This window comes from Pelobates fuscus, chromosome 1, assembly GCF_036172605.1.
Source record: "Pelobates fuscus isolate aPelFus1 chromosome 1, aPelFus1.pri, whole genome shotgun sequence".
NCBI classification, from domain to species: Eukaryota; Metazoa; Chordata; class Amphibia; order Anura; family Pelobatidae; genus Pelobates; species Pelobates fuscus.
Window position 1 is genome coordinate 71,991,116 of NC_086317.1, and position 22,469 is coordinate 72,013,584.

Sequence of the window (22,469 nt, forward strand, 5' to 3'; positions counted from 1 at the left end):
TCATACACAATACCACAGTATGACAGCCCACGTACACACAAATACAATGTAACAAAGTAACCACAGCACCTATAAAATAAAAACAAGCAAAATAAGGCAACATACACACCTCAATAAACAAAATAAAAGTATATAGGACCAGCACGTCAAGGGACTTCAAGATCTTGTTTTGGCATGGCACTACGAAAAGGTTGCCTACACCTGACCTAGTAGCCAGTTGTTTCCTCCAAATTCAGGATATCTATGCTATAGTGATTCCATACCAGGATACTGTTACAATGTGATCATCGCTGACAAAGATACTGTATCACCCAGTAGCTCCAAAAGAAAATGATATTGACAGGATCTAGAACACAAAGTCTACCACTCCTATCATCCATAGCCAACACAAGGCAAGCATCAGCAGAACCAAAGGAATTGCATGTATTAATAAGACATATCTAGTGCCCTATGGCCAAATAGGGACAATGAGCTAAATAATAATAAAAAATAAAATAATATCCGCCCTAACCTCATTTGCCTCTGCCTCATGGCATGTATGTGAGAGACAAATCAAAAGTTGTGTGTTGCTCTTGAATAGATGGCAAATCCAACTGGGCAATTCTTCCTCCACTTCCTTCCGAAGTGATCAACATATATAAAACATGTGTGAGACACGTAAAAGCGCATTACATAAGGAATTAGCAGTAACACAACATGCATGCACCCATGTAGTCTAGTTCCCTGTCATAGAGTTCGTGAGAGATTTCATAATTCCAGCCTAGTCAGGGCCACTAGAGGCAGCCAAGCTAAATAAATGTCCAAGTATACTAGGGGAAAAAAGGGGTAGGATTAGAATAAAGCACACAGCAGCTTTCACTGCTATGAAATCTCATCCAGAGATCACAGGCAAGGAAGGGATACTCTGTGCTTGTTTGACAGCCAGCAAGACCTGCAAGCTTGGATTAGCAGACTTGGGAGAGAGATGGCTCGGGCACCCCAGACAGGTAAGCAGTGAGCTTGCAGCAGGCACAGCACACTCAGGCTCTGCTCATTGTTTTCCCTCTGTGACAAGGATTAGGTTGCAATTTTGAGAGAATGAGATGTGACAGGGGTTGTCAGCTGGGATCCCAGTTACAGTAAGTGTAGTTTAACCTCCCTGCACAGAACGTTCCGAGTTTAGTTCAGCTTCCAGGGTGTCATGTTGCAATGTATCCTGTAACCCCACACTACTGCTTCAAGAGTCTGTCAGACCATCAGAGCCCACAGGACAGAGCTATTGTCTCATCACAAAGTCACTGATACAATTCAACTAATGTATTGGAATGCAAGCAGGAGCCTGTTGCAGTTGATTGGCACATCCCAGCCAGATGTTAATCTGCCTCTTGCTTTCTGCACTGTGCTATTCTGGAAATGTGTCTAAGGGGGTCTTGTCAGCATGTTTCAGAGAGTACACATAGGTCAATGTTAGGGGAGAGATCTGCAGCAGACTGTCCTTTTGGACAATGATGGTTAAAAAAACAAAAACGTCCCCATGGATACCTGCGGGGGGGGGGGGGAGGGGGGGGGCAGGCCTTTTAGTCAGTCATGCTGAGTTGTGATGTTTCCCCCTTTAAATTGACACCTCTCGGATTTGGGTTTGGTGCCACTGACTCTGAAATCAATCACTCTATATCACTTTCCTGTGTGTTTTGTTTTTTATTTAATTTTTGTTTGGATAGGTTTTCATGTTTCATGCGGACTGGGCATTCAGAGTGACGTCATTCCAGATGTGTCTCTATTATTGTTAAAATATCCCACCCCATGTATTGCTGGGATAAGTCTTGTTTTGTGTATTTCCATGCAGTGTGCTGTGAGCGTTTTATTATTTATTTTTATGTCGGAATCTTTTCAATGAAAAGGTTGTGAGAACGTTTGTAGAACAGAGTAACCCTTTGTGTGTCAAATTGGTGCAGTGTGAAATAGTGCAAAATGGATGGATTGGGTACACCTCTGCCAGCCAAAGGGTTAAAACCTGCTGAACTCACTCAGTCTAGACAAATGAATCTCTGATGTACATCAGTGGAAAAATAACTTCTAGAAACAATATTTTGGTGGGATAAATCTACATCTAATTTGACTCTATGCCGTTCTACTTTTTTTTTTTTTTTTTAACCTATATAATTAAAGGTCATAAATGGTCCAGAGCATTGTTACAAATATTCATTATATTTTTAATTATATACCCATTCCACTGATGTCTGGACTTGGCGCTGCAGATATGTGAATTACACTCCCCATTTTCCTAAAGGCTGTATCAATATCACAGGGAATAAACTGTGATGGTTACATTTGACAGTGCATTATCTTAATGTATCTATATGGTGCACCCTCTGTTGTCTGTGTAACTCATGCACATACTGTACCTTCCCTCAGTTCTGATGTTACCTGTAAAGTGCTAAGAACATCTTAATGGTATTTAATAACTCACAAGGTAACTTAAGCTAACTAGAAAAGCTATTTATGGAATATAAAATATTCTGCATAAAGCAGTGTTGTTGGGCATCCATGCTGGCAGACTATGTCTATGTTCCAATGTTTCAGCCATTATTTCAAGATGGAGGGAGACTTTCTCTAAATGCCAAGAGGTTCTTCATCAACTGTAATCTCTTTGGCAAACAAACGTCTTTACCTTAAGCTTCACAAATGTAAAAGCCACATCAGCCCAGAACCCAGAAAATCCAACAAAAATGTTTGAAGAAAAATGTATAGCTGTCAAGTGGTGGAGGATTTGCTAGCACTTTCTAAGTGCAAAACTCATAAAACATTTATTTTGTCGTCAACGCATATTTAACAATGAGTGAGTGAGTTTTGTTATGGGTAATTACTCCATTAAGGTTTACATTCAGGTACCAGTGAATCCCATATAGGCTTAGACCACAGAACATCAGCTGGAAAAGTATGATGGGAGTTGTCCTGTAACGATAGTGATATCCTTTGGCCTTAATAAGATTATAAACCAAGAATTAATTACATGGATAGGTTCGACAGTCACTATAGCATTGTCTAAATGATACACCAGCAACAAAATTCCCCTATCTGTTTAAATACAAAATACATTTTAATATATGAATTATGAGAAGTGTAAAAAGATATATCTGCTTATAATGTGTTCTTCTTGCGCTGCACTTCCTAACATGTTAACTGTTTACACCCAGACATAATGGTCATTTACAGTATATACAGTACTTGGCACCTTGCTAACTGAACACAAGGTCTAATGAGACAATAGATACGTTCCATTCCCTCAATGTATCAGTCTCAATATCTGCTGTAAGCAATCTGTTTGTCAGGTGTCTGCATCAGGCAGGTCTCGAAAGTAAATGGTAGCACTAAGACCCTTCATTTAAATATTTTGAAGCCTTGCGGTAATGCCCTATTTCAATTGTTACATGTAAACTATAATATGATATAAGTTTGTGAGAGTGACTATCCCCAGGCACAGTTCACATGATAATACTGCTGTGAGACATTAATAAATCTCAATGTTTTCTTCGTGGTAAAACGCTTTGCGAATAAATAGCGATATGCAGAAGCTGGCATTGTTTATAGTACCGGTGCAATGGACAGTTGTGGAATCAGTCCCACCTTCCTTATAGCTTATATAAATTTGAATTTATTTGCCATTTGTATGTTATGCTGTTTTTCGGATTTTGCATATGATTCCGATGATTGAATCGAATCTTCTGTAGTTGCCCTAACTTTTTATATAAAATCCCAGAAGCATCAGACACCACTTCCAGTAAACCAGTTATAGAGACACTATAGGCACCAAAAAAACTTTAGCTTAATGAAGCAGTTTGTATGCGTAGATCGTTGTCCTGCTGTCACACTGCTCAATTCACTGCCATTTAGGAGTTAAGTCACTTTTGTTTCTGTTCATGCAGCCCAAGCCACACCTCCCCTGGCTGTGACTGACACAGCTTGCATGAAGAAAATGGTTTCATTTTCAATCAGATCTTAACTTGCTTTAGAAAATTGTGTCTCTGTATATTGAACTTTATTAAACACACAGGAGGCTCCTGCAAGGCCTAGAAGGCTATTAACAGAACAGGAGATAAGAAATGCTAAATTAAACAGATTATGCAACAAATTAAGCTTACCCATTAGATTTATCTTTACAGGAAGTGTTCAGGAAGGCTGTGTAAGTCACATGCAGAGAAGTGTAGCTAGGGCTTCATTTAAAAAAAGAAGTGATTTAACTCCTAAATGGCAGAGAATTTAGCAGTGACACTTCAGGGGCACGATCTATATACCAACACTGTTTCATTAAGCTAAAGTTGTTTTAATTCCTATAGTGTTCCCTTAACCCCTTAAGGACACATGACATGTCTGACACGTCATTATTCCCTTTTATTCCAGAAGTTTGGTCCTTAAGGGGTTAAAGCTCAAATAATAGAGTAGGAGATAAAAACTTATCAAGTAAGATCTAAAACCATTTAGGCTGTGAGACTGCAGGTACATGATCTATACACGAAGACTGCTTCATTAAGCTAAAGTTGTGTTGATGCCTACAATATCCCTTTAGTGATCTTCTGTTTGATCTTGTTTAATTATTTATATATGTATTTCTTTGTAAGCTTCTGAATGCTATGTCCCTGATAAATGGATTCTGTTCATTGGAAAGCTTGTAAAAACAGGTTTCGGCTTCTAAATACTTGTACAGCAAAACTGCAAATACAGGTTAAGTCAAATATTTCCTCTCACATTCATGTGTACAGGGACGATGAAAGATGGCAAAAGACCAATGACTTCAGCCCAAGGATACATTTTATGGCCCCTTTAATATCCTCCTAAAACCAGCCCTATACCATACCCTAAGTCTAAACCTAAATCCTAATGAATTCTATAAATCACATTAGGACACTATGTATTTAATTAAATTCAGACTATAACATGAAATTGTTTTAATAAACTCCGCAACTTATATTTATCCCCAAGTCATGCCGTATTAACCCTTCACCCACAGCAATCCCCAAGACTGTGCTGTATAATTAAAGGGACCCTCCAGACACCCAGACCACTTCTGCCCATTGGAGTGGTCTGGGTGCCAACTCCCATCACCCTAACCCTGCAAATGTAATTATTGCAGTTTTTATAAACTGTAATCAATAATTACCTTGCAGGGTTAAGTCCTCCTCTAGTGGCTGTCTATCAGACAGCCACTAGAGGGACTTCCGGGTTCCTAAAACACGAAAAGTGCATGAAGGACCTCCAGGATCGCCGGAATCCCCATAGGAAAGCATTGGATAATGCTTTCCTATGGGGAGGTCTAATACGCGCTCGCGGCCATTGCCGTGCATGTGCATTAGGTCTCCCCCACTGGCTGACGTCGGCGGGGGAGGAGCATGGGCGGAGCCTGACCCAGCGCCGAGTGACATCGGGGCTGGACTCAGGTAATTCACTGAAGGTATTTTAACCTCCAGCAACATGTGATGAGGGTGGGAGGGAGGGGGGCACTGATTTTTCTTTTCCTGGCACTGGACAGTCCCTTTAACTCCAATGCATTGCATTAAAGTGATACTGTCACAAATTGTCATCTGAGGTGCTTTTTCTCTTAGTGTTGAAGGAGACTAACAATGAAATTATGCAAAAATCTGATTTTCAGGGCTCTACTTCTGGCACCAGCTCCTGTCAGTCAGCATTAATATGTGTAAAGCAAATCTCAGTTTATTGCAAGGGACATCTCTATATCATAACTAACTAGTGTTTTTCTGTTTCTGTTTTTTCTTCTGTTTTCTTTTTTTAAATTAGATATATTGTTGATTTCAGTTGACATATCCCAATTACCTTCTGGGTAACAGACACGATTTTGAAGTTCACACTGATAGAAATTTTAAGCAGAACAAAACATGTTTTAAAATTATACTCACACTGAAGGCACAGATACAATAGCCAATCCATCAGCACATAAGCGTAATTTGGACTGAATCAAATTGAGCTCGATTACAGACAACAACAACTAAAAAATAAAGTCTTTGAACAGCGATCCCAGAAACTTCTCTATCACAAGAAAATCCATTAATAAAAAAACATTTAAAGTGAATTAAGGATAGGTATCACTGGGGCTCAGCCTGTTGAAGATCAGATCTCCCACGATGCTTCTCTGATGCAGGGCCGGATTAAGAGCACACTGGGCCTGGTGCTGACAATTATGATGGGCCTAATTACGGAATCTTATTGACCAAAAACACTAAAACAGTCCTACCTCCCAAGCGTCATGTATCTGATGGAGATGGTGCTGTAGGGAAACTCATAGGATGCAGCTATAAGAAAACATTCTCTATGCTAATCTCTCTAATTTATGCTTTCATCTTTCAAGTAAATCCATACCCCTAACAGCAGTGAAGCAGGAAGTCAATGGGCAGGGTAAAAAGTTGGGCCACTGCTGCGAATCACGTGACCAGACCTGCCAAAAGGGGAGAACATGCCCAAAAAGGGGGCATGTCTGTCCAAGAATTTGAAGGACAGCCTGGCATGAATGCATGTCAGGCTGCCCACCAATCCTGCAGGGTGTCCAATTAAGGGCATATTATGCAGGCAGCACCCTGAGCTTGACATAAATGCGTCTAATGATGTGCTCACTCCATGCTTTCTAAGGACTGTCCCCTAGCACTCACTGGTCCACTTGTCTCCTTACCTTCTTACTAGCAGGCAGAAGTTCCTGGTATATAGTCTGAGACAGAGAAAAGGTGTATGTAGTGAGTGTAGAAGAAAGGGGACATGCCACAGTGTTAGAGAGACCAACGTCTGCATTACCTAAACTAATTTTATTGTCAGCCAGTCCACATAAGTTTTGTTCACATACATCCCTCTTAAGCTTCCAAAACTTAAAGGGACACTATAGTCACCAGAACAACTACAGCTTATTGTATTTGTTCTGGTAATTAGAATCATTCCATTCAGGCCTTTTGCAGTAAACATTGTCTTTTCAGAGAAAATAACTCCACTGGCCACTCCTTAGATGGCTGCTAGAGGTGCTTCCTGGGGCAGCACTGCCATTCAGTGTCTCCACCCTCTGCATGCAGACACTGAACTTTCCTCATAGAGATGCATTGATTAAATTTATCTTTATGAGGAGATGCTGATTGGCCAGGGCTATGTTGGACTTGTGCTGGCTCTGCCCCTGATCTGCCTAGTTGACAGTCTCAGCCAATCATATGGGGAAGTATTGTAATTTGCTCAGACCACCACTTCTGATGATGTCAGCAGACAGTCAGTTCAGAGGCAGAGCCAGCAGCTGCAGACCTGAATATTAGTTATATTTTACTATACTTAGGGAGGCAAGAAGGGGCCAGGTGGTTTTAACATAATCGGGTCAGAAATACATGATTGTGTTCCTGACCCTATAGTGCTTCTTTAAGCAAGAGTATGTGAAGAGTAGTTAGGGTTGCCACCTTTCTAACAGCCAGCCTTAATCATTTGTATAATCACAAGGAGTGACATCAGAGAAAATTCTGTAAAATCACCAACAAACTACTCACAGTTTGATTCTGCTGTATAGATGGATTGCTCCCAGTGTCTCAGTCTCGCAAGTCACCCAGTGTCTCAGTGTCCCTATGCATTACAGTGTCAGTGTCCCCATGTCGCCCAGTCCCCTAGTCTCTGTGTCCCTATGTGTCCCAATGTCTCAGTGTGTCCCCATGTCACTAGGATACTGGGGGACACAGTGAGACATGGGGACACTGAGAGACCCGGGGACACTGAGAGACCCGGGGACACTGAGAGACCCGGGGACACAGAGACCCGGGGACACAGAGACCCGGGGACACAGAGACCCGGGGACACAGAGACCCGGGGACACAGAGACATGGGGACACAGAGACATGGGGACACAGAGACATGGGGACACAGAGACATGGGGACACAGAGACATGGGGACACAGAGACATGGGGACACAGACATGGGGACACAGACACACTGAAACATTTGGTGACACTAAGACACTAGGGACACAGAGACATGGGAACACAGACACAGGGAGACTAGGGGACACTGGGAGACTAGGGGACACTGGGAGACTAGGGGACACTGGGGACACTGGCTGGAAAACAGACACATGGGGACAATGGGACATATAGGGACACTGGGAGACATGGTGACACTAGGCACACTGAGACACTAGGAACACAGACACTGGGAGACTTGGGGATGCAGACACTAGCGACACTGGATGTGGGACACTGGGAGAAATGGGGACATAGTGTCTCCGTGTCCCAATGTCTCAGTGTCTCCTAATGTCCCTATGTCTCACAGCATCCCCATGTGTCTCAGCATCCCCATGTGTCCCAGTGTCCCCTAGTGTCTCAGTGTCCCCATGTGTCCCTGCTGCCTTTCCCCCTATCCCTCACTTACCTGAGCTGTAGAGCTGCTGTCTGAACTCTGTGCTGTGTTGCTGCTCCCCCACAGATCAGTAAGTAGTAGAGAGAGGCAGGGATATTCTGTAACTTCCTATCCCTGCCTCTACCCACACACAGTGACCCCTACTGGCCGGTGCTGGTATTGCAGAGTAATCTCCATTTATTCGGAGAAAAATACCTGCATTTGTATTGCCGGTATTGCTGCAATACCGGCATGGCCCGGCAGCCTCAAATATTGGCTGTGCCAGTAAAATACCAGTCAGGTGGCAAACCTAAGAGTAGTGTGTTAAAAAAAAAAAAAAAAAAAAAAAAAATTTTTTTTATTTTTTAAAATGGGCCTATTCCATGGGCCTGGGCCTGGAGCTGCAGCTCCATCAGCCCCTATGTTAATCCGGCCCTGCTCTGATGATTAAAACATGTTGAGAACCTCCTTATTTGTTACATTATTGAACAGTCTGCACTGAGTTTTTATTGTGAACTGGTTCTCAAACCATTACTCTAAAAACACCAACGATTCAATGAAAATAGCTCTTTATATTGAAGATTAACAATCATATAGGATTACCGGTTGTGTTCATTGTGGTAAAGGAATGCTCCAAGCACCATAACCACTACAATGCACTGTAGTTTTTCTGGTGCTTAAGTTTTCCTTTAAACCCTGAACCATTCATGGGACTGACTTGACAATGACTGTGGTTTGTGACTAGCAAGAATGAATCGTGAATTTTGTTTCTAAGCAAATACTATGTATACTTTTTCATATGTTCCCTCTGCCTGAACATCTTTTTTGGGGTAACGGCTAGTACAATTGTTCTCATTATTTGCACCTCTCAATCTTTGAGTTCTGGAGTACAATAAGGGTGAAGTTAGCTGGGTTGACCTGGGCTAGAGTCCCATGTTGGGTCCTGAAAAGCTCCTGGTTTGACTTAGGCTTCCTTTCACTAGAAGTTTGGGCGATCAGCATCCATCTGAATTATGCAACCCCAAAATGCCATATGGATATATCTCTAAACAAACCAATAGACAAACTGTTTCGCTTGTTTTGAAAAAAGATGATTGATTTAGGACAGTCACCAAGTGTGGATTTTATTTACAGATCAAGTGAGACGTGACCAATACAGAGAAAGTAAGGAAAAAATGTAAAATAATTTATATTTATATATTTTGCAGTACACTAATAGGCACATTTTCACACCATTCTGGTTCGTCCAAATCAATTGCATGATCAGAATTAGTCCAAACTCAATTTAAGTCTGTCTGGGTAAATGCTGCAAGGGCTGGGTTAATACAGCCTGGTGTGAAGTTAATATAGTATGATGTGAAGTTTATGAATATAATATAATTCTTGAAATTCACTGGATTTGATATCATAATGTAATTATTACAACATGTTAAAGGGACACTCCACTGCCCAAATATAAACAAATGAAATGTTCAAAGTTTAGTCGATATACTCCCAATCAAAATATGCATGCATTCAATTGTGTATTTAAAACCGCTTGCACACATTGCACTTCTCTTGACTGCAGTCTTTGCACGCATTCCCCTTCTATCCCAACCAAGACCTTTTGTGGCTGTCCAATCACAGACATCCTAATGCAGCTCAATGAGATGTCTTCGCAAAGCTGGTATTCTGAGAAACTACCTGACTCCTGAGCATGAGGGATCTGGAGTGTCCCTTTAAGGTTTATGTTTGGACATAAAGTAGCGTATAAGGCAGAGTTTTGCAAAGGTCCGAAGTCAAAATATACGTGAGCAGATGCTAATTCTAGCAAATGTCATTGGGTACCATACTTTAAAACTTACCTGGTGCCACCAGGGCATTCTCCTCAAGAGCATCTTAAATAGACCAATTTACAAATAATATCATTCAATGCAATCATAATAATGAGTGTGACAAAGATTAAAGTGTATTGCAAGCAGAACCAAAATATCAAACCACCGGGTTGGTTCTAATATCTGTAATAATTTATAATTGGCTTTTGATCCAACTCTGCTCAGACTGAGAGTTTTAAGATTAAATAATGGGACATGTAATGAAACTCCTGTCAGTGGGATAGGATGCAATAAAATTACATCTGGCTTGTAAAAAGAATAAAGACTGGATAGAGAGGGACAGACATCCACAAATTATACTGAAGGAAAGGATTTAGATAAAAAGTATGTTGTATTACTATATGGCCCAGTCACTCTGCAGTCATCCCTCCAACCTCAACACAAACAATTAATACTTATTTAATTTTAGTATAAATTTGATTTTATATGTGAAGAGCCAGACACAAACCTATACGATAAACCTAGCGTACAAACTGTGTTTTAGCCAATTTTGCTTCATGGTAAAAAAGTTTGAGAGTTTTTACTGATTATTACTGGAAATTGTACACAGAAATATTTTGTACCGACTGCTTTATTCCTATTGTATTCGTATCAAACCAGATAACTTCTACTAGTTGTTGTATGTATACTAAATGGTGGGTGCTACAGAATGATTTAAGGGTAAATCCACACACGTTTTAAAGTTTAATTTAAATTGTGTGAGTGGCAAATAAGGCCGTAAAGGATATAAAAAAAAGGGGGGAAAAGGTCGGTTGTGGTGTGCCGGAACCGACGTCGTGGTAGGGCCTGTAATAAAAGAGGGCCCACCCATGGGGTGTAATGAAAAGAATAAATAAAGGGAGTGGAGGGTGGGGACATGTGAATCGCCGAAAAACGAACGGGACTGAGGAAGATGAGGAGGGGGTTTAAGAAGGTAACATGCCCCTCCCTCAACTGCAGGCCCAGCCTTCACATTTATCTAATAACATAACCCATTTAGTGCGTCTAAGCAGTTGATAACCATCTGACTTTATTTAGTTATAATTTAACACCATAATTCCAGTCTTTGGTGCCAATGTATCACACTCTCACGGTTAATTAATAAACTAAGAATTCAAAGTGAATTTCCAAATTTAAGGCCAGAGAAGCCAAACTGAAAGCATAGCTGAGTTCCAGTTTGTCAAATTTAACCTTACATTTAAAATTCATGTTGAATTCTCACTTTAGTAAATAACTGTCTGTGTGCAAGCATTGGTTTTAGTATGCAGAACACCAGTCCATGGATTTAATACTTCTAGATGTTCATTGTAAATTATTAATTTAAATTACATATGTAATTTACTTATAGAAAGCATAATTTTATGTTTTATATCGTGTGTCGGGCCTTCTATAATTTTATTACAGTTTGACATGTGAATAGTGGTTGATTGGTAAGGTAATGACATTGGAAATGATGCCAGGATTACCGTGGACCGGTTCCCAGGTATTGTGGCAAACAATTTAATTATGGTTTGCCCCCTGACCTGGGTCCCCGCTGGACTTTGGTGGTGCGGTGATGCGCTTATTACTTCTGCAGAGCAGAAGTCAGAAGCCCCGGCCGTCTACATTAACTGACTGAGAGTGTCAGCTGACTGCTCTCAGCCAATGACTGACATTCTCTGCAACAATTTAGAGTGATTTATTTCCATACAGTTCCTCCATAGGATGGTCCATTCTCATTTTAATATAAAACCCTGATAGTGTTTCTTTGTTGGTCCAAAGTTTATGCGTGTGTTGTGATATTTTATAAAAACACTTCATTTAAATGTAATGTTCTGAACAATGCGCTTTCCACTTCTTGCTATTGGAGCAGGTGGTTCCTGACCCTATAGTGGAAACCCACCATTTAGGTGGCTGACCCCTCATTAGCCCCCTCAGAATGGGTTAAAACTCACCTTTATTTTCAGCTCTCTACGGGTCCACCCTTGGTGACATCATCAGAATTGACCATTTTTTCCCTACGGAATTAGCTAAAATCAGCAAGGGGGCGGGGCCAAACACTGTTTTGGCCAATCAGCACCTCCTCATAGAGATACATTGAATCAATGCATCTCTATGAGGAAAATTCAGCGTCCCCATGCAGAGCGTGGAGACGCTGAGTGGCAGAGCTGCCTACTGTGCAGCACTGAGCCAGGAAACACCTCCAGTGACCATCTGAGGAGTGGCCACTAGGATGTGTCCCTAGGGGCAATGTAAACACTGCCTTTTTTCTGAAAAGACAGTGTCTGCATTAAAATAAAAGACAGGTAAGGGCTGTCTTTTACTTTCGTATTATCCTAAAGGGTTGAGAGGGATCCCCTTTTTAGGGTTGCTGCATTGTTGTTCATTTTCTGTGTTACTAAGCGCTATCCTGCACAGCATCATTTATATTTAATTTAACCACCCTGTACAATTATTTTATTTTATATATCCATTATGCATTTTATATTTTCTTGCCTTTATATCCTGTCTGTCATGCTAAAGTGTAGTTTTACTAGCCCTGTATGTAATTGTTTTATTCACCTATTTGCATTCCTCTATATCCCCTCTGATTTCTGACTGACCACTGACACCTCCCTTCTTTTATTGATATGTTTGTTTTTATTTGAATAACCATTCCTTCATCTCTGTGCCTAGATACATATCCCCCTCCTTTAGCTTTATTGCAAGCCTATCTGACCTTCACATATCTTTATTCAACAGCCTGATTTCCAAACCCCAATACTGGTGTTAGAAAGTCTGATGCCCGCCCTCCCCTCACCACCCCACCCCATGCTCATTATTACATTTATAGATTGTCTGTCACACCCAAATTTAAGATAAGTAAAAACAAGTATACACACTGCCTCTTATTAGTACACTCTTGCACTTTCTTAATCCATAAAACTTAATATCTACCTGCTCTTGATATTCCAATTATTTCCAATTTACTTTTTCACAGTTTAACAATGATCTGTCTTCTCCTCCTCTTTATTTCCTCCTTCTCCCTCAGTATAAAAATCTCTCCTTACACCCACTTCACTCACCCCCCAACCACTTTTACATATGCCCCTCTCTGCTACACTCCTCCTTTCTTTCATCTCATGCCTTGTACTCATTTTTCTACTCTATAATTCTTACCCACAATCGATTGGGGTCCAGACCTCAGACCCCATCCTAGACCCCATGCATACAAAACCCATTCACATCTCCTGTCACTTTATCTCCTCCTGCTTCTAGCAGCTGGTGATGTATCTCCCAATCCAGGGCCCTTCACCTTCTCTACACACACTAAGAAAACCAGAAACCCCACAAACCTCATCACAATACCCTGCCCTTTACCCTCACTTACCAACATTCAGTGTGCACTCTGGAACACCCGTTCCATCTGCAGTAATTCAAAAACAACAGCCATACTTGACTTTTTAATCTAAAACTCACTCACACTACTTGCACTTACAGAGACCCAGCTGTCCCCCTCTGATAGCGCTACTCCTACCTCTTTATGTTTTGGTGGGCTAGAATTTTCTCACACTCCCAGACTCAACTGTAAAGGAGGTGGTGTAGGCATCCTTCTCTCTCCTCAATGTACCTTTCAACCAATCATAACTGCCCCTGCCCTGTCCATTTCTTCTTTTGAAGTTCACACAGTCCGCCTATTTAAACCCACTCCTTTAAGAATTGCTATCATCTACCGCCCCTCCCCCGATCCCCCACCCCCCCAGTTAACCCAGGCAATTCATTGAGCACTTTTCTTCCTGGCTTCCCCACTTCTTCTCATCTAGCACTCCATTATACTTAGGGATTTCAATATCCAAATCAACAACCCCAATTGCACTGATGCCTCTCGTCTGCTCTCTGTAACCTCCTACTTTGGCCTCTCGCAATGGTCCAATTTAGCAACCCATACAGCGGGAAAAATGCTTGATCTCGTCTTCACCAATCTCCGTACCACCTCTAATCTCTCCAATATTCCTTTTCCTTTAACTGACCACCATCTGCTGACTTTTGACATCAGCATACCCAAGACCCAATTGACACCACCGTCTGAATATCAATCTCACAGAAACTTCCAATGTTTTGACCTAGAGCATTTCTCCACTAATCTCCAAACTCTTCTTCTACCTATCTCAAACCTCGCCTGTCCTAACTCTGCAACCTCCTTCTACAATTCCACCCTCTCCTCTCAACTAGACATCATGGCACCTCCTAAATTTAAACGCAGCAAGCGCCCCCAACAACAACCTTGACACACCAAGCTAACTCAATGCCTCCAAAAATGCTCCAGAACTGCTGAACGCTGTTGGAGAAAATCTCACTGTGCATCTGACCTTCTCCACTATAAATTTATGCTGTGCTCATCCAGCTTAGCTCTTTCCTCTGCAAAAGTAAATTACTTCAAAACCCTCATAACCACACTCTCCCGCGAACCCAAATGACTATTTCACATATTTAACTGTCTTCTTCGCCGTATTGTTCCTCCTCCACCTACTAACTTGACCGCCTCAGACTTTGTAACTCACTTCACTGACAAGATCTCTAAAATCAGGGAAGAGATATTTCTTCTTCCCCTTACAATAGTTCCCCTACTGCTCTTCTATGTTCATTCGCACCTGCTACAGCGGAAAAGGTTTCTGCTCTGCTCCAGTCCTCCCGTCCCACCACCTGCTCCCTAGATCCAATTCCCTCGCATCTCATCCGTACTCTGTCTTCTTCTCTTTCTCTACCTCTCACTAAAATTCTCAATCTCTCTCTCTCTCCTCTGGCATATTTCCATCGCCTTTCAAACATGCAACTGTAACCCCAATTCTAAAGATGCTCAACCTTGACCCTAACTTCCCGTCCAACTACCGTCCTATCTCGCTACTGCCTTTTGCGTCCAAGATCCTTGAAAGAGTTGTGTATGCGAGATTGACAGACTTCCTCGAGTCCAACTCTCTGCTAGACCTGCTTCAGTCTGGTTTCTGCGCTAAGAACTCTGTGGAAACGGCACTGACCAAAGTATCCAATGATCTACTCACTGCAAAATCTCGTGGTCACTACTCTACCCTAATTCTCCTTGATCTTTCTGCGACTTTTGACACTGTTAATCATCAACAGCTTCTTCTCATCCTCCGCAATATTAGTCTACAATATATTGCTCTCTCCTGGTGCTCCTCTTACCTCTCCCAGCGCTCTTTCAGTGTTTCTTTCTCTGACTCTGCTTCTTCTCCCCAACTCCTCTCTGTTGGTGTCCTCCAAGGTTCAGTCCTTGGTCCCCTACTGTTCTCTATCTATACTGCCTCCCTTGGTAAACTAATTAGCTCCTTTGGCTTCAAATATCATTTCTATGCGGATGACCAGCAAATCTATCTGTCCTCTCCTTATCTCCCCCCGTCCCTCTTGACTAGTGTCTTTGACTGCCTCTCTGCTATTTCTAACTGGATGGCTGCCCACTTCCTTAAACTCAACTTGACCAAAACTGAAATTCTGGTCTTTCCTCCCTCAAGTGTTGCTACTCCTGTGTCTGTCTCCCTCCAAGTCAACGGTGCTACCATCAGCTCCACCACACAGGCTCGCTGCCTTAGTGTTCTCTTTGACTCCGATCTCTCTTTCACACCTCATGTTCAGTCTATCGCCAAATCCTGCCACTTGGATATCAAAAACATTGCGAGCATCCGATCCTACTTAACGCCAGATGCGACTAAGGTGCTGGTCCATTCCACTATCCTTTCTCGCCTTGCCTACTGTAATCTGCTTCTCAGTGGTCTTATGTGCTCCCAACTTGCGCCGTTACAGTCCATAATAAATGCGGCGGGAGGCTTATCTTCCTGTCCGCCCGTACTGCCAAAGCCTCACCCTTCTGTCAGTCCTTACATTGGGTTCCTGTAAGATATAGGGCTCAATTTAAAATTCTGGTTCTTGCTTTCAAATCTCTACATAATGCTGCTCCCACCTATATATCCTCCCTAATAGTCTAATACTATCCTTACCTTTTGTGTCACTTTACCCCACTCCCTCTAGCATGTAAGCTCATTAAGCAAGGCCCTCAACCCCTCTGTTCCTGTGTGTCCAACTTGTCTGGTTACAACTACATGTTTGTTCGTCCACCCACTGTAAAGCGCTGCTTAATTTGTTGGCGCTATATAAATAATAACAATAACAATAATAATAATAATCTGTTGCAGAAGATGTGTAGGTTTACATAGAAACATAGAATGTGATGGCAGATAAGAACCTTTCGGCCCATCTAGTCTGCCCAATTTTCTAAATACTTTCATTAGTCCCTGACCTTATCTTATAGCTAGGATAGCATTATGCTTATCCCATGCATGCTTAAACTCATTCACTGTGTTAACCTCTACCACATCAGCTGGAAGCTATTCCATGCATCCACTACCCTCTCAGTAAAGTAATACTTCCTGATATTATTTTTAAAACTTTACCCCTCTAATTTAAGACTATGTCCTCTTGTTGTGGTAGTTTTTCTTATTTTAAATATAGTGTTCTCCTTACTGTTTTGATTCCGTTTATGTATGTAAATGTTTCTATCATATCCCCCCTGTCTCATCTTTCCTCCAAGCTATACATGTTAAGATCCCTTAACCTTCCCTTGTAAGTTTTATCCTGTAAGCCATGCACCAGTTTAGTAGCCCTTCTCTGAACTCTCTCAAAAGTACAATACTCCAAGTGAGGTCTTACCAGTGTTCTGTACAATGGCAGGAGCACTTCCCTTTTTCTACTGCTAATTCCTCTCCCTATGCAACCAAGTATTCTGCTATCATTTCCTGCTGCTCTATTACATTGTCTTCCTACCTTTAAGTCATCTAAAATAATTATCCCTAAATCCCTTTCCTCAAATATTGAGGTTAGGACTGAATCAAATATTCTGTACTCTGCCCTTGGGTTTTTACACCCAAAATGCATTATCTTGCATTTATCCACATTCAATGTCAGCTGCCACAACTCTGACCATTTTTTAGTTTACCTAAATCATTTGCCATTTGGCTTATCCCTCCTGGAACATCAACCATGTTACATATCTTTGTATAATCAGCAAAAAGACATACCTTACTATCAAGACTTTCTGCAATATCACTAATAAAAATATTAAAGAGTGGGGTACCTCAGATCCCTGAGGTACCCCACTCGCAACAAGACCTTGCTTTGAATATACTCCATTGACTACAACCCTCTGTTGCCCGTCATTCAGCCACTGCCTTACCCATTCTACAATATTGGAATCCAAACTTATAGATTGTAGTTTATTGATGAGCCTTCTATGTGTGACAGTGTCAAACGCCTTACTGAAATCTAGGTAAGCTACTGCACCACCCTGATCTATTATTTTAGTTACCCAATCAAAAAAATCAATAAGATTAGTTTGACATGACCTCCCTGAAGTAAACCCATGTTGTCTCTGATCTTGAAATTCATGTGATTTTTAGATGTTCAACATGGTTTCCATTACTTTCCCCAATACTAAAGTAAGGCTTACTGGCCTATAGTTGCCCCACTCCTCCCTACTACCTTTCTTGTGAATGGGCACAACATTCACCAATCTCCAATCTTCTGGGACTACTCCTGTTGACAATGATTGGTTATATAAATCCGTTAATGATTTTGCTAGTACACCACTAAGATGAGTGGTGTACACCACTAAGCTGAGGCCCCATCGTCTTATTTGTCTTTACATTTGACAGTTCAAATAGAACCTATTCCTCTGTAAACTCACATGTAACAAATTACTCATTTTTCCCTTTTCCTTATTGAGATTCCTTTCCTTAATTTTTATCTGTAAATAAATGAACAACAATATTCTGTAAATAGTGAACAACAATATTCAGTGAGGCAGTCAGCTAGACCTGTATCCTCTTCTACATTTATTCCTTCTTTGGTTTTTAATCTAACTAATCCTTGTTTTACTTTCCCTTTCTCATTCATGTATCTAAAAATAGTTTTGTCCTCCTTTTTACTGACTGGGCTATTTTCTCTTCTGTGTGTGACTTTGAAGCTTGTATAACTTGCTTAGCCTCTTTCTGCCTATTCTTATGGATCTGTCTATCTTCCTCACTCTGTTTTTCTTTCTTTTTTTTTACAATTACTAAATGCTAACTTTTTGGTTTTTTACTATTTTGGCCATATCTATGGAGTACCCCAGTGGTTTCATAATTTTTTTTGCTCTTACTGACAAGCCTAATGTAATTTTCTGTTGCCTTCAGTAGTGCTACTTTTATATAACCCCATTTCTATTGGAAATAATCAATTTGAAATGTTCCAGTTTGTTAATGACTCCTTTACACATATTTTAATTTTATAAAAGTCTGTTTTTCTAAAGTCTAAAACTTTTATTTTTGTGGGTTGTGACTCAGTACCTGTTCTAATATCAAACCACACTAACCGATGATCACTGGATCCTAAACTTACAGTAATATTTGATAGCAAATCTCCATTTGTTTACACTAAATCTAGTATGGCCTCCTCATGAGTTGACTCCTCAATGACTTGTTTAAAAGATAATCCCATTAGGGAGTTTAGAATATGTGTGCTCCTGGCACAAGCAGCTGTTTTAGTTTTCCAGTTCACATCAGGAAGAATTTAGTCACCCATGATGATAACTTCCCCCATCATTGTCATTTTAGCTATTTCCTCGACTAGTAGATTATCTAACTCTTCCATTTGTCCTCGGGGCCTATAAATCACACCTACACGAGTTACTGTGCGATTACCAAATTCTAACGCAACCCAAACTGACTTCAATTAGTAGTTTTAGTTTAATTAGTAATTAAAATAATTTTATCTAAAGTATAAATACTACAATGAAAGCAACATTGTACAGCATGAAAAGTTAATTTGCTAGTTTAAGTGTAATGTTGACATTCCGATTTTCAGACATTATCTCTGAAGATTTTCATTAACCCCTTAAGGACACATGACATGTGTGACATGTCATGATTCCCTTTTATTCCAGAAGTTTGGTCCTTAATGGGTTAAAGTAAATTTTTGGGTAAACTGATATTTGTGAAAACCTGAAAAGATACATTGCACCTTGTCACCTTTCCACAAATCTAGATAGACAGGTTTGATAAAGGTTAAAGCTGATTGTGTTGACATAGCATATTGTGAAAGGAATGCTAGCAATGTGGGAAGAGCACTTTCTGAGGCTAGGGGCACAACGTCCCCCCCATTTATAATCATAATCACCCAGTGAGTCTGAAAGTCTAAATAAAAAGCTAAAACCAGGGCCAGATTAAGAGCCCAGTGGGCCTGTTGCTGACAATTATGAGGGGCCTAAGTACATAATCTTATCGACCAAAAACACTAAAACCGTCATACCTCCCATTATTATTTTATTTTTTTAAATCAATGGGCCTATTCCATGAGCATGGGCCTGGAGCTGTTGCTCCATCAGTCCCTACGTTAATCCGGCCCTGGCTTAAACATACCTTACTTCTTGCACCAAGGCCTTACCTTAGCCTTGATCTTCCTCCGCTATCCTCAGTCCCCATCACCAGAAGGGGGACTGAGGGGAGGGCAGGGTCCGTATGATGTTGTCATACAACTATTGGCATGCTATGCGTGCTAGCATCAGATGCCAGTTTTGCACAGAATTAACATAAGTCAGCCAAGAACTCTTGTTCTGGGCTGGCTAATGACACCAAACTAACATTGCCAGAAGTGAAGTTACATTTCTGGCAGCTGAGGGTTTAATCTCCATATGTGCAGCATTTCAAAGTGAAGCACTGCACATACAGACTGCATGCACCATGACCACTTCAATTTAATGAAGTGGTCATGGTGCTTGAAGTAACCCTTCAAGATATGAGAAGCAAACTTAAACCAAACGTATTAACTCTGTCACTTCACTTGTTCCCCATCTTCTGTGGCATTAGAATTTTCAAAATCTTCAAATAAAGATTGTCCAAAAAATGAAAAGAAAAATGTGTGCGCTATGCAGAAAAATTCCCAAGCAGGACGAGAACCATTTAATTAAATATGTCAGGCATGTGGCTCGCCCACCACTACTCCACAGTACCCCAATATCTTCACAGTACTACAATATTGGGGTACTGCAACGTAGTGGTGGGTTTAACACAACATAGCCATATGGTGTAACTGAATCCCAATATGTGTTTGCTAAGATGTATTTCCAAAGAGTCTATTGCTTTTTAATGGAGATGTGATGTACAAATAACTTCCTGACCTTCCTCATGAGTTTTACATTGGCAAATAAACACATATTGCAACCTGAGGCAGGAACAAATGGAATCAAAATAAAGATTTGAGAGCTACGCAAGAGCTGTCTAGCCTCCTCCCTACCGCTTGAAATGACTCTAACAAGCTGGAGCAAGTTGCTGTTGTTCAAACACCAGGCAAATTCATGGCTTTATTTCAGAAAGAAAAAATAACAAAACTTTAGCACAGATTCATAAGATAAGGCACATTATTAGAAGTACCTGTCGCTTTAACTGAATTATAAAAGACTACAACAGAATAAAATCATATTGTGCAGGACTGTCATTAAACTCTTGTTTCTGGTAACATAGGTTGTTAACTCTTAACTTAAAAAAATCTTATTTAGCAAGTTATGGCCCATTAAAAAAAAAATAAGTGGAATATGTTGTCCCTATATAATAATAATAATAATTAAAAAAAATACCTCAGATAATTCTTCATCAGTTATGTACTATATGGTGAAATAACACCTTCATTATAGGATTCCTAGTGTCTGAGGGGTCTTCAATTCACTTAGGATGTTAGTGCCATTAAAGCAACCAATGTAATGTGTGTAGCTGTCTATGGGCTGAAGAGTATAATGTGCCTATTTCAACCACCCGGGAGGACAAAGTGCAACAGAATGAGGGACTCAGGTGTTAAGAACAACTGCAACTGCCCGCATAAACAGGTAAATCTAATTTTTTTTGACAAAGATTATTATTCTTTAGTACACTACCTTAGGATGGTTACGTACACGCATTTGGTAAGTGAGACAAATGGAGTGGAGTCTGTGGATAACCCAAAAGTTCTTACAATCCAAGGATTTGGGAGCTGTATGGTAGTGGCACCAGAGCAGTCTCACTCTAAGGTCAGGTGAGTGCAGTTGTTGCCTTTCTTAGCTCAATTTAGCCCTCACTATCCCAGTTCAGTTATTTCCTCAGCCTACTGGATGGTTTTGGAAATATATTATTCACTCTATGTAGGCATTATAATTGTAGACATTATTTTTATATTTTGTGGCCATTTTAGGTAAGCTGTACTGCTAGTAATGCCTTCAATGTGCTTGCAATTACCTTTACAGTATTTGACAATTTTTATTTATTTATTTTGTCACCTTTACATTACACAAGAAAAAAAAGGCATTTTTGCATTCATGCTAACATTTCAGACGTGCGTAAAATATTGCAAGATAAAGGGCTCTGCATACTAACTAAAGCTTTTAATTTCCTAAATATTTTGTAAAGGATGAACAAATAAGTGAAAAATAAAAATTGTTTGTCTGCAAATCCATCTTCAAATAAATGTTATGCAAATATTTTTCCAGTCAAAAAATCCTAAGTAGTGAAAATAACACTATAGTGTTGGGAGTACAAACAAATGATACAGTGCCCTCCTCCCCTTGTATTAAGTATTAAAATTGCCATAAAAATTAAGAAAATAAAAGTTTTACTGACTTTTTTACAGCACCGCAGCTCCATTGGCGCTGTTTACCCTTCTGTCTCTTGTGACGTCATTGGGATATCATAGTCTCTTCCATTATGGTCAAATCTAATGTTCCTCATAGCTTGCATTCCAACTTCCCCATAGGAAACATTCAAGTTTCCCCATAGGAAAACATTAAATATAATGGTTTCCTGTGGGCTTCCATGTCACGTGACTGAGCCTCTAGTGGATGTCAGGAAGACATCCACTAGAGGTGGATTAAAAAAACAAAAACTGCAAAGATTTACATTGCATAGTTAGAAGGACAGGACCACTGCACCCAGACCACTTCAACTCAATGAAATGGTCTGAGTGACTATAGTATTGCTTTAAAATGTTAGACAGTCAGGGAGGTCTTCTATCACTTCCATTAGCTCCACAACCTAAGAGAAGTGGCTGCACTGTGCAAGATCATCTCCATTCCCCCTTATCAATAATGAGCCTCTTATTGGAGTATTCCACAGCACAGAATAAAAGTAAGAGGGGAGGCTTGTAAAGGCCACACATGACAGGTGTAGAGATGCACATTTTCTTTGAGGGCTATATCTATTAGATTGTTAAAAGTAAAAAAAAAAAAATCTGTGGATTGTTTCTTTAAG

The 22,469-nt window shown here is 40.5% G+C and overlaps 1 protein-coding gene across 1 annotated transcript in view; it reads left to right on the forward strand.

Moving 5' to 3' along the window:
* Positions 1–871: 871 nt before the first annotated feature.
* PITPNM3 (PITPNM family member 3) overlaps positions 872–22,469 on the forward strand; it is a 555,560-nt gene continuing 533,962 nt past the window's right edge. The window contains exon 1 of the mRNA XM_063449741.1: positions 872–986. Coding sequence (XP_063305811.1) covers positions 965–986 — 22 coding nt within the window. The 5' untranslated portion in view covers positions 872–964. The remainder of the gene's footprint in view (positions 987–22,469) is intronic.